The sequence below is a fragment of the Phodopus roborovskii genome, unplaced genomic scaffold, assembly GCF_943737965.1.
Source record: "Phodopus roborovskii unplaced genomic scaffold, PHOROB, whole genome shotgun sequence".
Taxonomy (NCBI): domain Eukaryota; kingdom Metazoa; phylum Chordata; class Mammalia; order Rodentia; family Cricetidae; genus Phodopus; species Phodopus roborovskii.
This window is the reverse complement of record NW_026126547.1, coordinates 12,755,611-12,771,927: the sequence shown is the minus strand read 5'-3', so window position 1 is coordinate 12,771,927 and position 16,317 is coordinate 12,755,611. Positions and strand designations below refer to the sequence as shown.

The window sequence follows — 16,317 nt, the reverse complement described above, 5'->3', positions numbered from 1 at the left end:
AGCTTTTTGAAATAAAGCCTTACATAGCCCAGGCTGGTCTGGAATTCACTATAACCCAGGGTGGCCTCAAACTTCAGGCAGTCTTCCCACCTCCACCTCCCAAGTGCTGGAATTACAAGCATGAGCCACCATGCTTTTTTGTCACTTTAATAGCCAAATAAGTCTGATGACTTCAGTCAATCCCTGGGACCCACATGGTAGAAGGAAAGAACTTACTCTCACAGGCTATCCTCCACATACCACATGTTATCACACATACACACATACATCCATGGATTCCCTCCCTCTCTCTCTCTCTGACACACTCACACACACACACACACACACACACACACACACACACACATGCACGTTCTCTCTCTCTTTAACACACACACACATATGAAATGTTCTTATCTGATAATCACGGGGACCAGAGTTAGATCCCAAGAACCCACCAAAAAGTAAAAATCAAACCAAAACAGCAACAAAAACAAAATTGATGTCCTGTCCCATACTTGTAATCTCAGCACCATGAAAATAGAACCAGAAAGACCCCTGGGATAGCTGGCCAGCAACCTAGCCATTTCTGTGAAACCCAGGTTCCCATAAGAAACCTTGTCTCAAAAAGAATAAATAAATAAATAAACAAACAAACAAATAGGGACTGACAGCCCTCAACCATTTGTAATGCAGAGAGACTCTTCTGACCTCTGAGGTCACTGCATGCAACATGAACATGGTGCACAGGCACAATACAGGCAAACACATAAAATCAGGCTAAGAAGAAAAACATGTAAGAAAGTGGATAGCTCCCAAGGCATGAAACCCGAGGTTGACCTTTAGCACCAAATGCATGCACACATATATGCACAGACCCAAAACTCACAGACCTTCATGCACACAAAAAGTTCAAGGCTAGTAATAGAGCTCTCAGGTGGTAGTGAGCTATGGGTTCAATCCCCAGCACCTCACATCTTTGCACTCATCAGGCAGAGACAGAGAAGGATGGGAAGCTGAAGGTCATCCTCAGTTGTAAAGTGAGCCTGAGGCCAGCTTGGAATCCTTGAGACCCTGTCTCAGAACAAAAATAAAGCTAATAGATTATGACAACTATTTCTTGTATGAGGATAATGTTAATTGTGTGTGAGATACACACACACACACACACACACACACACACACACACACACACGGTCCCTATGTAGCCCTAGATAGTATGGCATTCATTAATGTAGGCCAAGGTGGCCTAGAATCTTCAGTGACCCTCTTGCCCCTGCCTCAAGAGCTCAGAGTATGGCCCCTTCACCCCAGTACTGTGTAGTATTTTCAATCAGTGTGCTGGAATAATCACTGCCTGCTTCAATACCTAACTCTGAGAAATCAAATCTTGGCCACAGCTCAGTGCTTACAGGCAGAAAAAAGGCAGCTTTGACCCTTTCCACCTACTTTCCCATGTCAAGTCACACTTTCAGTGGTCTTTGTTGGTAGCTGAATCCAAGTGACTCAGTCATTACCCTTAATTCCTGCTTTAAGATACAGGATTTTGTTTCTCTCAAATCAGCCTAATAATTATTTTTTATTTAGATCATAAAGACACACACACACACACACAGAGATTGAGAGCAATGAGAGAGATTATAACTTAATCATTATTGATATAGTAGTTATACTTGTGATATTCACTAATAAGATATCATCACCTCTCATCTTAAAATTTCATAAATCCTTTCCCCAAACTCCTGGACTATTTTATTATACAATCTAGAATGCAAATATAGGCCGGATATTGGCATACTGGAGACCTCAAAAAAAAAAAAAAAGAATGAATAAATAATTGTCCATACAGGACCATGGTGAATTGAATCTGTAACGTCAGCACTTGGGAGGCAGAAACAGGAATACTGGGGCAAATACAAGGCCAGCCTCATCTACACAAGTGTGTTTCAGGATAGCCAGGATTACATCACAGAGAAATCTTGTCTTAAAACTAAGAAAAGGGGAAAAAATAAAAACTAAGAAAAGGGAGTTTGTTTGTTTGTTTTTTGTTTCTCAAGGCAGGGTTTCTCTGTATTGCTTTGAAGCCTATCCTGGAACTAGTTCTGTAGACCAGGCTGGCCTCAAACTCAAAGACCCTCCTGCCTCTGCCTAGATTAAAGGCGTACCACCAACACCAGTCAAGAAAATGGATTTAAAAAATTATTTTCCTTGCCATTTACTAGCCATTCCTCTCCCTTCCTTCTCCCTTCTGAAGTCTTCTCTGGCTCTCTTCTGTGCTAATAACTCTCTTTTTTATAATACTCATTTAGATTCTGAGGGTCACACGTGTGCAGACCTAAGAATATGTAGGTCTCAGGGATGGAACTCATCATCAAGGGGGCAGCCGCGCCACCTCACTGGTGCACTGTCACTTTTTTACATGTCTCTTCTATAGTAGTAATCCACAACAGCCACAACAAGTGGCTCTCCCCTGAAATCGATCGCACTGTTCTGACCCATGCAGCTGCATCTACTAGCATTTGACATGAATAAAATTCATTTTGTATATTATATCACAGGCCCCTTGAGGTTAAGGCTTACATTCCCAAGTCCCAGCATAACTAAAATGCTTACTTAAAAATGATTTACAACATCTGCATGTTCTCTGGTTAGCTGTCCGAGTTTTTTTACACACTCATGAGCCAAACTACTACCTTAATAGGTAGTAAAAATGACTGCTTTTTAAACTACTGACAAAAGGAGAAACAAATTAAAAGTCTGAGAAACATCAAACTTTTGTCATCTAATTAATCTTCAAGGTCTCCTCACAGAATTAAAAAATATAAGCTACACTGGCTGGAGAGATTGATTAGTAGTTAAGAACATGTATCATTTTTGCAGAAAACTGGAGTTCAATTCCCAGCACCCACATCAGTGGCTCACGCCTTTTTGTAACTTCAGCTCCAGGCAATGGCTCTAACCCAGTGGTTCTCACTCTGTGGGTCACAACCCTACCGTTCATAACAGTAGTTCAGTTATGAAGAGGCAACAAAAATAATTCTACAGCTGGGGGTCACCACAACATGAGGAATTGTATTAAAGGGTCACAGCATTAGGAAGATTGAGAACCACTGCTCTAATCTCAAGCACACAAACAAATAAATAATATTTAAGTATATATAACAAATAAAGGAAATTCCTCAAATAATGCAGGTTTACAAACCTCCCTACTCTACCAAATCCATGGTCTTTACTGATCCCAGGAAAACTAACTAGGAACCTAATTCAACCTTGCTCAACTAAACCAATTTTGTCCTACAGAGTTGTGACTTGGGGGAGGAGCTGCCAACACAGCAAGCATGTCACCTTATGAACCTGTTCCCAACTTCTTTAAGAAGTACAAAAGTCTGGGCCAGTGAGATGGCACTACGGTTAGAGATCTTGTCCAAGTTCAATTTCCAGAAGCCACAAAGGAAGGTAGAACCTAAAATTTGTCCCCTGATCTTTATCACACAAGTACTGTAGCACCTGTGCACCTGCAATCCCAGACACTACACACACACAACAAAATTAATGTAAAATTACTATGACTTCTGCTTAGCATAAATAAAAAAGAACATCTCAGCACAAAACCACAGTCTTACAAAACTTGGAACTTAGAATGCATTTTGCAAGAGCCATGTGACACACACATGACGACAAGTCAGCTAAATTGATGGATGGACCTTTCATGGGGAAACACTTAGCGGTAATTGATCAAGCAACGAATAAATTCAGCTTTAAGGCAATACTGGCTTCTCTTATCAAAAAATAAAAAATCCCCTTCCCTTAAAGATTTCTGATACTAAAGAGGAAAAAAAAATGACATCTCTTCAAGTTATCGACTATCATATATGAAAACTATAGGATGATTTTATGTGCCATTCAAAAGATCCCAACAAGAAAAGAGATCACCAGTTCCCATGAAAGGTGCCAGGTGTGTCAGATCTGCTATAGTGACTTCTTGAGTAAGCAAGAAAAAGGAATGCATTAACTTTTCATGACACGTCATGGAACCTCATTCCCTATCTACAGGCTTTCAACTAGGTAATCTAAAACCTACAGCTCTATCAAAGGTCCCATCCGTTTCTTTTCCAATTTGTGAGCAAACTCGTACTTTAAGTTGATGGCACCAGGAAGATATTTTTCATTTTAGTTGTTGTTGTTGTTGACCTACTGAAGACAAAAGGTGACTTGGAGACTTAGGTGTCCTCTAACACAAAAATTTCACAAATGCCCAGGATTATAGAAGAAGGACCATGGCTCACAGTCCTTAAAGAACTCTTCAGGAGACAAGCCCAAAAAGGAAACTAAACATTGTAAATAGCTCCTCACCATCTCCTCATTCCCCTCAAGCCCACGCAGTCCCGAGAAGCATCCATATTACCTGAAACCCGCCGGGGAGAGAGCACTATCAAGCTCGGGATTTACAAGGAAAGCTGGTTTCCTCCCTGCCCAGGCTGACAGCTCCGCAGAGCCGGCGCAGGGTCTGACAGTGCCCTCTAGCAGAGCTCTCCCACCTACCTCCCTTAAAAACAAGTCCTCCTCCAGCCGTCACTGCCTTCCAGAGACGCGCCCTCCTGGCCGCCGTCCGAGGCCGACTCCCCAACGCCCGGCCGCGGCACACAGCTCCCCGCCGGCTCCCGGCCCCTGCCCCGGAGGCCCGACCCCTCCCCGCCCCGCCGCGGCCCTCGGCCGTCAGACAATGGGGCCCTGGGGCCGCTCCGCCTCGCTCGCCCGGCCGACCTTCCCACTGCCGCGCAGCGAGCCTCCCGGCGGCCTTCACCCCCCGGCCGGACGCCCTCACCCCCGGCTCTCCTGCACTCACTATTCGGGATTCATGCTGGACATGTCACTGCAGCTGCCGCCGCCGCCACCGCCCTTGCTGACGCAGCCGCCGCCCCGACTCTCCGCGCCACGGGTAATGGAAGGGAAGGAATGAGCTAAGCTGTTCCGGTAGAGCAAACGTCGACCCCACTCCGACCCTTAGAACACAATCAGCAGCCGCCGCCACTCAGGGATCGCTTCCACCCAAAATGGCCGCCGGCGAACCAGGAACTAGGGAAGCCTAGGCCAAGGGGCCTGTCGCGGCCCAGAGGGCGGCCGCGTCGCGCGGCACGCCGGGAAACAGAGTCGAGAGCGCGCCGCACTCAGGGCAGCCTGACGGGGCCGAGGACAGCTTGCACTCAACTTCCCACTAGGCCCCGCGCCCCGCACGCATGCGCACCCGCGAGCTTGTCGCCCGCCCCGTCCCGATTCCCTCACCCCACACCCCGCCCTTCCTGCTCCCCTCCCCGCTGGCTTGCTGGCCAGGACTTCGCTCGGACTCCCCCTAGCGGATTGGCTAAGGCCGAGCGGGCTGTGTTGATGTCATCAGTGAGACGTGGCAGCTGGGCGAGTCGGCGTCCCACGGGAAGGGGAGGGGAAGGAACCCGGCGAGGGCGGTGCCGCATCCGAAGGGGTGGGGGCTCCTCGGGACTCCAGGACAGAGTGAGGAGGGGCCATTGGGGCTGGAAGGGAGGTTTAACCACAGCCCCCCTGCTCAGGTGCGACCCGGGGTGGGGGCATCCACACGAGCCTCCCGACAGCTCTGCCAACAGAAGGAACGTCAGGACGCCTCTGAAGACCTTGCGCTTCTCATTCTCCCGACCCCTCCCGTTCTTTTCTCATTTTTTATAACCATTTTACTCCAGCAACTTGAAATTGCAGTAGCTACAAATGGACCCTGCTTCATTCTCTTTTCTGCCCCGGCCGGGGGCACTTGCACACGCAGCCAGATTTATCTTTCTGAAACTGCACCTCCATCGTGACCTCCCCACCTTCAGAGGCTCAGCATTGTGAGGTTGAGACACAGGCTAAAACAGCCTAAACCAGTCTGCCTACTTGAGGCCTAGGCTTAAAGTTGAATTGTTGGAGGTTTTGTTTTTGGTTTTTGCTGTTGTTTTTGCTTATTTTATTAGTTAGTACTTAATTCTGCATCGGTCTGCAAAATTGGACAATAATAAGTGATTTTTTTCAAGCCATGCATTTCTTCACTACAGATTCCAGAACTAATATTAATACATTTTTAGACCTTATGGTCTTAACTTTAATCAGCTCAGGAATTTAAATGGGGACTAAACTTTAACACATTATCTTCGGTTATTTATTACAAAGGGCACAGTATAATAATACACTGTCCAAAGTTTATCTTCCAACTTGTTCTGAGCAAGCATATTATCTCCTGAAGCCACTTTAAATTTCTGTGACATCAGAATATGCAAAAGAGGCTGTTCTCATTTCTAACCAGATACTCAGTACCTCTTTAAAGCCCCCCACACACACACACAGTTCCTTCATGTACCTTGATTGACAACCTCATCAGATTATATATTGTTTTTATTGTTGTTGGTTTTTGTTTTTTTGAGACAGGGATTCTTCTGTGTAGCTCTGGCTATCCTGGAACTCACTCCTGGGTCCTTCTGCCTGTAGTCCTATGAGATGTTATGGAAGTTCATCACGTGTTTTTACATGGGACTAAGAAACCTCAGGTCCTAATGTTCATGCAACTCTTTGCCCACTGAGCTGTCTCTCCAGCCCCGTAACCATACCTTTAACAAGTTTTGCTGGCTCAAACTTTAATATAGTTCATGTTAATGTTTACCAATGGTTCAGATTAATAACTCAAAATAAACCAAGCATTGGTGGCTCCCCTACACGGGAAAGGCTGAGACAGGTGGATTGGTGAAAATCTGAGGACAGTCTGAGCTACATAGTGAGTTCTAACTTAAGCTACATATGAAACTGACTCAAACAAAAAATCCTTTTAAAACAGAATAAATCATTAAAATGCCATGTCCTCTTCTAGGCTGCCCTATTGTTGAATCAGAACCTTTCTAGAGGGTGGAGGTAGGATCAGTAGCAGACACACCATGAGTGAGCTTGGGGGTTGGTTATTCTCTGCCAGAGACAACAAAATGGCTCTTCTAGGCTGTTAGCTTTTTCTTTAAAAAAGAAAGGAAAAGAAAAAAGACTTATTTTTACATATGTGAGTCTCTGTCTGTGTGTGGGGGTATTTGCACATGTGTGCAGATACCTAGAGGAGACCAGAAAGGCATTGAATCCCCTATAGGGGAGCTGTAGACCCAGAGGGGTTGTGAGCTGCCTGACAAGGATTCGAGTATAAGAAAGGCCCTCTGCAAGGGCAAGGATTACTTTTAACCACTGAACTGTCTCTCCAGCTCCCCTGACCCTCCTCGTCCTCCTTTACATGTGTTATATTTTGTATGTGGGTGAATAGGGATGGTACATGTCAGGACACACACATGCATGGGACACATGTCAGGGCACACGTGAGGGCAGAGAACAATTTTCAGGACTCAGTTATCTCACTGAGTGGGTCTGGGATTTAACTCAGGGTGCCAGGCTTGGCAGCAGCCCCCTTTCCCTGCTGAGCCCCCGGACCCTCCCATCTTTTGTTATTCCCGCTCTTTCCTTTTCTTTTTTCCTCCCTTCTTTCCATTCTGTTTTTCAGATACAAATGACCTGACACTTAGTACATGTCTGTGGAACTTGTTCTGGGTTTGCGGGAGGGGTAGGTGCGTTTTGCTGTTTTGAGATAGTTTCATATAACCCTGGCAGGGCTCAAATTCACTATGTACTTGAGGATGGTTTTGAACTCCTCTGGTCCTCCTGTCTTAGCTTCCCTGTGCTGTGATTTCTAGCATACCTTTCCATGCCCAGCCACACTTGGAACTTAAGCTTAAGCAACACAAAATTGAAGGGAAAAAAATGAATATAAAAAAGACAATTATTTTTCTTTAAGCTGGAAAGATCTGAGAATATAGACAAGGCCCACAGGGGGAAATGTAAAAATACTTTTAAAAGTTGTCACTTGTACACTGATTGTCAGAAACCAGGGATGGGAGGAAGGGATTTTCTGAAAAGAGACACAAAGGCTGTGTCTTTGATTTGATGGAAATATCCTGAATCTTCTTTGTGCTGGTGGCCAGTTACATGACCATCCGTGTTTGTCAAAACTCCGGTCTCTTGGGTTTGAGTCCCACCATTGCCAAAAGACTCACAGTCCTATACATCCAAAAGATATAAATTAGGACCAGCAAGATGGCTCAGGGTAAAGGCAGTTGCTGTGAAAGCCTGATATCCTGAGTTTGTTCTCCCAAACCATCTAAAGCTGGGAAGAAAGATCTGGCTCCTCAGAGTTATCCTGACTGCCATAGGTGTGCTGTGACACACACACACACACACACACACACACACACACACACACACACAACTACTACTACAACAAAACCAAGATTAATTAAAATCATTATTTATATATAAATTATATGTATTGTATAGCATTAACCTCAAAGCCAAAAAGCCATCTCCATGAGTTCAGCTGGGCCTGTTTGCAAAAGATCATCACAGCTGGCGTTGTTGACTGACATTCCTTCATAGGAGTGGGTGGAGAGGATCATGGGACTCTAGCCTAACTATCCAGACACTTTTCAGCTACTTGAATGCAATTGCACATGACCTGGGTGACCTCAGGGAGGGCCTAAAGTGCATAAGCTGGGAAAGAGTAGAGTAGGGTTCCATCCATGTGGCTAGTGGGGAGCCATCATCCATGTTAGCTGAAGACATTACAGTGTAGCTTTGCATCTGCTCTCCTGTCAATAACCACTCACCCATGCTCACTAAATCCAGGAAACAGAATCTAACTTCTGTTTGTCAGTGGGGCCTTAGAGATAGAGTAGGGGTGGACACTGCCTAGTTTCCCCACAGGAAGAATTCCAATACTAATTCAGGCATTTAGACAATGGTGAGAGGTGAGTTAAGGTACAAAAGAAAACAGTCTTAGTATTCTCAGCTAGGTCACTATTACAAACGAGGCCCGGGCTGACATTTCGAACCTTGACAGAAATTGGAGAGAATCCACTTAGCATGGAACATGCACACCGATTTGAGGATTACTGGCTATGGGCTGTTTGGGAGCTAAAGTGGGAGACGTCTGGGCTTAGATGAGATCATGGGGAGCCCCTGGGTGCCTGCTAAAATGACTACTCAGTAGGCAGCAACAAGCAATGCCAAGTGGAGGAATGTGAGTTGGTGAGCTCAGCACTTAGCTGATCGGAGCCTGCAGGTAGGAAGATAAGTTTAACTGTTAAAAAGTAATTAGACTCCTTAAGGTAAGAGCTTGTGTGTCCAGTCAAAGGGCAATCTCCCAGGAATAGAAAGGACAAGAGATTCCTAAGATAGACTCTGCAAGTTTGGAGGGGAGGGAGGAACTAAAGATAACAGAAGTAGCCAGCGTTACCTGCCAACAGGGAAGCAAGGCCCCAGGAAAGAAATGGAGTAGAGAAGGAAGGCTATGTGCTTTGTTCTCTGAGGTTAGACTTAGAGCTGGCTGCTTTGGGACATCAGGAGTACTAGAAACTATCAAAAGCAAGCAAACAAAAAACCCTGGATGCTAGGGATGTGATTCAATGGGAGAGAAAACTCTTACTAGCATGTGCAAGGGCCTGCTCAATACCACCCCCACCTTACACCACCCCTCCCCCCAAAATAAAAGCCTGACAAAAAAGAAGTCTGTCAAAGGTGAACAAAGCTACACTTGGGTGTTGAACCTACCTGCCTGGAAGCATGAGGTAGGACATACTTTCAAGCTAACTTAGGGTCTTGGGGATTACTTTGTGGTGAGCTAGGGTTGGCTCATCTAACCAGGCCAACTAAGTTTGTTCGTCTGGGTTTATTTGGAGGAGAAGCAAACTTTTTATTACTAATGCTTTTCTTTGTAATTTTCTGTATGTGTTTATGAGTGTATTATTTGTGTATTTGGGTGTTACAGCCGCCGGAAGAGAGTTTTGGATCCCCGGGAACTGGAGCTATAAGCTGCTGATCATGGGTGCTCGGGACCAAATTTAAGTCCTGTGGAAGAGCAGAAGTGCTCTTAACTGCTTGCTGAGCCACCTCTCCACCCCCTAAACAAACTCTTTGAATCTCTGCAACTGCAGCCACTGATAGAAGTTAAGCACACACTGAGCTGGGAGTGAGAACAAGAGTTCATTCCTAAATGTCTAGTTGTGTTTCAGAGAGAAGCTCTCAGGCTGGGGATGCAGCAGTGTGAAGAGCTTGCCCCACTTGGGAGAGGCCTTGGAGTCCAAGCCTCAGTGTGATAGGATTGACAGCTCAGTGAGAAGGGTTGGTAGCCAGCTCATAAGTATGTAAATCTCCCAACTTGAGAGGTTGATTCAAGAGGATCAGGTTCCACGTCACAGACTTGCTTTGGCAGCACATAAAATTACAGAGATTAGCAAGGTCCTTGCACAGGGATGACATGAAAATCTGGAAAGTGTTCCATATACTTTTGTCTGTGCAATTTTGCTCGGATAACTGTGAAACCTGGGAAAGCTGTTGCTGATATCATATCAGAACATATATTTATATATATATACATATATAAATGCATACATGGTACCCATTCCCACCACTTAAGTTATTTCTGCCACCATGAAAAACTGTGTCAGGAGATATGGCTCACTGGTAAGAACACATATTGCTCTTGCAAAGGCCAGTTTGATTCCCAGCACCCACAAGGTAGTTCACAGCCATTCATAATTCCAGTTCCAGGGGATCTGATGCCCTCTTCTGACTTCCATGGGCATCGGGCACACACATGTTACACATACACACATATAGATAAAACTTTACATAAAATAAAATATAGAAATTTAATTTTAAAAATTAAAAAATAAAATGTGTCCAGATAAAAAATAAATGTCATTTGAGGAGAGGCAACCCCTTCCTCTTCTAGCTCGTAGTAATGGTTACAAATCAAGTTATTTTTATGTCAATAACTCTAAGATACAATATTTGATTTGTGACTAGTAAATAATAGGAAAAACCCTGTCAGGGCATGGAAGCTGAAAGATGTTCTCAGGACTCAAATGTCCTAGTCACCACCACCCAGTTTCTGCACATCGCCCCTCCCATCCCCAGCCTTACCCCAACCATACACTCTGAACCACCTTTACACACTCCACTCTCTTCTCCACACTGGACTGCCTTTCACCTCTCCAAACTCGCAGGCACTCTTCTGTTGCCCTAGGGAGGTGAAGTGTGCTTCACTTCTGCTTCCTAAAGACAGTAAGGTAGAGCCCCTGTGGCTCTGCCATCCCTGGATCCCTTCAGCAGAGACCCCTGCACATGGAGCAAGGTGGGGCTGCACTAGCCTGTACCCTCAAATGCCCAAGACAGAACAGAACACAGGTGCAGCACAGTAACTTGGAAAGCATCCAGACAGGAAACCGACCCCAATGGGAGTTAATGGTCTTGTGTCCTGGCTCCCATGCTCTTCCCATTGCTTTATAAAGGAAGTATCCCAAGGCACTGAGGAGAGAGAATTTGCCAGACGTGGTGGCCATGCCTGGAACCAATACCTGGGAGACTGAGGTAGGGGTACCACTGCAAGTTTGAGGCCAGTATGGACCACAAAGTGTTCCAGGCCAGTCAAGACTACATCTTGAGACCTTGTCTCAAATAAAAACAACCAGGGGCTGAGTAGATAGATATCTCATCTCAGTGGTTAAGGTGTGTGCTGAACAAGTGTCAGCCAGGCTTACTAACACATTTCTGTGATTCTAGCACTTGGGACACAAAGGCAAGAGGATCAGAATGCAAAGCCATTCTTAGCTACAAGGTGAGTTCAAGGCCAATCTGGACTACATGACAAAGGCAGAAATTGTTTTTCCTATTCTTTTTTTTTTAATTTGTGTTTTGCCTGCATGTATGTCTGTGTGAAAGAGTCAGATCTTGGAGTTACAGACAGTTGTTAGCTGACATGTGGGTGCTGGGAGCTGAACCCAGGTCCTCTGGAAGAGCAGCCAGTGCTCTTAACCACTGAGCCATCTCTTCAGCCCCACCCCACCCCCATTTTTTTTTGTTTTGTTTGTTTGTTTGTTTTGTTTTTTGTTAAGACAAGATCTCACTAAGTAACCCTGATTGACCTAGAACTCACTAGGCTGGACTCAGACTCACAGAGCTTGGCCTGCCTCTGGCTCCTAAGTGTTGGTATTAATGTCCCACTCCTCTACTTGGCTTCAAGAGCCTCAGCCAGAAACATTATCAGGAAGAGCTTCTGTTTGCATCACCCAAGAATTTGCTCACCTATTCATTCATCCACCCTACCATAAGTGTCTGTTCTTCCCAGACATTGACATGTACCAGCGATCAAAGCTGACCAGGTCTATGTTCTCCTGGAGAACATAAATTGATGACAAAGAATTGTCTATAAGTTTCAATTATTTCTTCAAACCCAGAGTGTCACTGACCTCCACCATGGGCTCAATTATAACTTTCCAGGAAGGGCAAAAAAAGGAGGCCAAGGAGGAACACTAAATATGCATAGTGGTTAGATGTTAGTAGTAAAAATATCTTCCCCTATGGCCTGGGTGTGATGGTGTGTGCCTTAACCCTAGCAGTTGGTAGGCAGAGGCAAGTGAATCTCTGAGTTCAAGGCCAGTCTGGTCTGCAGAGTGAGTTCCAGAACAGCCAGGGAAACCTGGTTAGACCCTGCATCAAAAAAGAAAGAAAGAAAGTTAGCTAGTTCCTTAGATTTCACCAACGCAGTTTGTTGGCTAGGATTCAGTTTATTGCTTATGTGTCAAGATAGAACGTTGTCTAGACAGTCTTTGCAGCAGCTCAGAACAGGTAAAGGCAAGCTTGGGCTATTCTTCAAAACTAGAGTTTAAGGTTAAGCGTTCTAATGAGGGTACAGAATGGTGTGGCATGGTAGTGCATGTTTCTAATCTCAGTACTTGGAAAGTGGAGATAGAAGGATCATGATGAGTTAAAGACCAGCCTGGCCTCACAGTCAGTGTAAGACTGGCTTGGCCTAGGCTATGAGGGAAAGCATATCACAAACATGCACTCACTCACTCACACACACACACACACACACACACACACACACACACACACACACACACAGGAAAAGAGAGAGGCCAGAGAAGCCTTGGTTAAGGATCGCTTATGGACTGGTAGGACTGGGAAGAAACTAAATAAGGAGATTCTAAGAATCTTGGTAAACAAATTGTCATCTTGATGCCTTATTTTGAAGAGTTGGTAGGTCTTCCTATAAGTCCTTGGAATCAACAATAAAGTTATTCATAACTTTTATCTACCTGGGTTGGAGTTTCCTAGAACAGTGTTTATCTTGATGAAAGCAACAGATAATAGATCTGTGTTAAACTAACCATGAAGATGGCCCCATGAGCACATGAAAAATGCCCTCCTTGAGAGAAATGACGTAACTGCCCAACTGAAGGTACGCAATTATGATTACAAAATTATGAAGTAAGTAAGGAGCTATGGAAATATACAACTGGACACCTCATGTCCTCTGCAGAGGTCAACAACATCTGTGAAGAACTTGTGTTAGAACTGAGGCAGAAACAAGTTTGCTTAGATGAAGGAATGGAGCAGTGGGGGTGGGAGGACAAAAGAGTATGTGCAAAGATCCTGGGGCAGAAAGGAATCTTGTTAGAATGTTTGAGAACTTGTTGAGGATCAGCAAGATAGGAAAGGGAGGCTGGCAGTGGTGGCATACCCCTTTAATCCCAGCACTTGGAAGGCAGAAGCAGGCAGATCTCTGTGAGTTCCAGGCTTGTCTGGAACAGAGCTAGTTCCAGGACAGTAAGGACTACACAGAGAAACCCTGTTTTGAAAAACAAACAAAAGAAAGAAAGAAAGAGGAAAGGGAACAGATACTATGAGGGTTAATGGAGGGCAGAACCTTATTGTTAATTACTGCTGTGATTTACCATGATCTCCCTCTCTCCCTCCATTCCTCCTGTCTTCCTTCCTTCCTTCTTTTTTTTTTTTTTTTTTTTTTTCCTCTTTCTTCACAGGTTCTCATGTAGCTGAAGCTAGCCTTGATCTCCTGATCCTCCTGCCTCTGCCTCTTGAGTACTGGCATTACAAGTGTTCACCACCAGGACTGAGGCAGGATTGCCACAGGTTCAAAACAAGCCAGGACTACATAGCAAGACCTTGTCTCAAAAACAAAAACAAACAAAATAAACAAAACAAAACAGCAACAACAACAACAACACACACACCTATATATTCTGCTCTAAGATCTAAATATTTCACTCTCAGAATCATGACTAAAACCCTAAAAATTGGTAATAGACACAGTATTCTTCCTACAAACCTGTTTTCTTCTTAAATACATAAATTTTTAAAAAGCAGGATGAATAAGCATCCATGTCCAGCAGCCTTTACAATATCAGATTAAAATTCTTGCCTAACAACAGCAAAACCAGTTCTAGAATATCCTCCTGCCTGAGCTCAGCTGTGGTCAAACAGGTTGTCTGGATTCTGGTTTGGAAATGTGGCTGTGCCCAAAAGGAAACGAAAAGAAGCCACAGCAATTCTTTAGCTGGAAAAGGGCAAGTCAGAGATTTAACTGTTTGGGTTTAATACGTGCTTTGATGAGTTTGACACATAGTCATTCATTAGCTCCTGCCAGCCAGCACCTCCCTGATGTCTCTGAGGTTCAAGCTTCTCTGATGGAACTTTGGGTAAAACTGTGTCTAAGGCCATGATTACAGCTAAGTTTAATCTTGGCTGCCTTTATGTTCTTTGTAAACAAGCATGCTTCATCCAGTAAACTGGAAGGAGACATCCCACCACCCACCACCACCACCCACACACCTACCCACAACCATACACACACACACACACACACACCTGGTGAGCAGAATTGTTGGTTTTTATAGATAGAAAAGGGATGAAGACAAATACAAGAGACAAAGAACTGACTCTCCCTGCCTGCCCAGGGCAGGGAGAAACTTCTTTTCAGGTGTTGCCTTCTTGGGAGAGATTAGAGCTAGATTGGGGCAAAGGTGTAATTCATTATCATGCCAATTAAAGTGAGTTTGTACTGGAAATTCAGTTATCTGGTTGATTTCTCAGATAAGGAGATCCAGTTGGAAGCAGGAACTACAACTTGAAGGATACTACTTGGATTTTCTAAATCAGTTAAGACCTAGTACAGGAATTAGCACAAACAGCAGTCTTCTATAAATTTTATTTAACATGTTTCCTATCTTGAAATATTCTAAGCAGAAATAGATGGGTCTAGTACTGTATGATCAAGTGAAATGCTTCATTCAAAGGCCTCTTTTTTATTATTTAAATAATTTATCATTATTCTTAATTTACTTTGACACAGCCCCTGGAGCTGTTGTGCCCAAGTTTTGAACTCCCAAATCACCAAGAGACCTGTTTCAATGCAAAAGCAAAGAGTCTTTTATTATTTAGCAAGTTAACTGTATTAACTCAGTTCCTCCGACCGACCAACACAGTGGTTAACTCGAGAAGGACCCAAAGGAGCTGTGAGGCAGGGAATATATTGGGGTGAGCAAGGGAATATATTGGGGTGAGGCAGGGAATATATTGTTTAGGGGTCTGCAATAGTTTCAGGATTGGTGCACTTTTGGGCTTGGACGACCTGTCTTGTGTTGATTGGTGATCTAGTTGCTATGGTCTGTAGGCCCGCCCAGGGCAGTTGCTGTGCTCTGCATGCTAGCCACTGTTATCATAAATCACATCCAGAGCCTGCCAGCTAACTTCTGATGGGTTTCTTGCCTTATGAAGGGTATCTGACCTCCTAGTGACTGGGGCAGGTCCAGGAAGGTCAGAAGGCCAGAAACTCAACAGCATGCGCTGAGTCAGAGACCTACATCTTGCTGGGTCTTTTCTGCAGCCTGTCATGGCTGCTGAAGCAGGGGGCTGGGTGATGGTCTGGTCCCTTCAGAACTGGGTATGTAGACAGTCTAGGCTGGCCTTGACATCACAGAGATCTGCCCACATCTGCCTCCTGAATGAAAATGAGCACATCACTCATGTATGGTTGAGTAGAAGATTTTTATTGTAGATATGATATAATAGAGAAGTCAGCCAGAGGTATTTAGAATAGTCTAGAGCAGAGAGAAAATGGGGAATTGAACATGGTCAGCAGAAAAGACTGGGCAGAACTGGGGGGGGGGATGAAGAGAGAGGGTCAATGGGGGGACCAGGAGCTAAGGGCAGAGGACACAAAAGGACAAAGAGATGAACCAAGAGAGCACTGACAGGATTAATTAGAAAGAGAAGCTGGGGGGAGGGAAGGAAGCCCCTGGGCTGGAGAGGTTTTGGGAAGGGAGTGGTGAGAAGTGATGAGAGAAAACCCACAGGCACTGAGTAAGCCTAGAGCTGAGCACATTCTGTAGGCAGAGTTTCTTGTTGGTACTTCGGTCAATGTGCATTGGTGCTTTGACTGCCCTGCATGTC

General features: G+C 44.7%; 1 protein-coding gene across 1 annotated transcript in view; it reads right to left on the bottom strand.

Moving 5' to 3' along the window:
- Rab1a (RAB1A, member RAS oncogene family) overlaps nt 1-5,063 on the bottom strand; it is a 30,088-nt gene extending 25,025 nt beyond the window's left edge. The window contains exon 1 of the mRNA XM_051200485.1: nt 4,826-5,063. Coding sequence (XP_051056442.1) covers nt 4,826-4,848 — 23 coding nt within the window. The 5' untranslated portion in view covers nt 4,849-5,063. The remainder of the gene's footprint in view (nt 1-4,825) is intronic.
- Nucleotides 5,064-16,317: the final 11,254 nt, after the last annotated feature.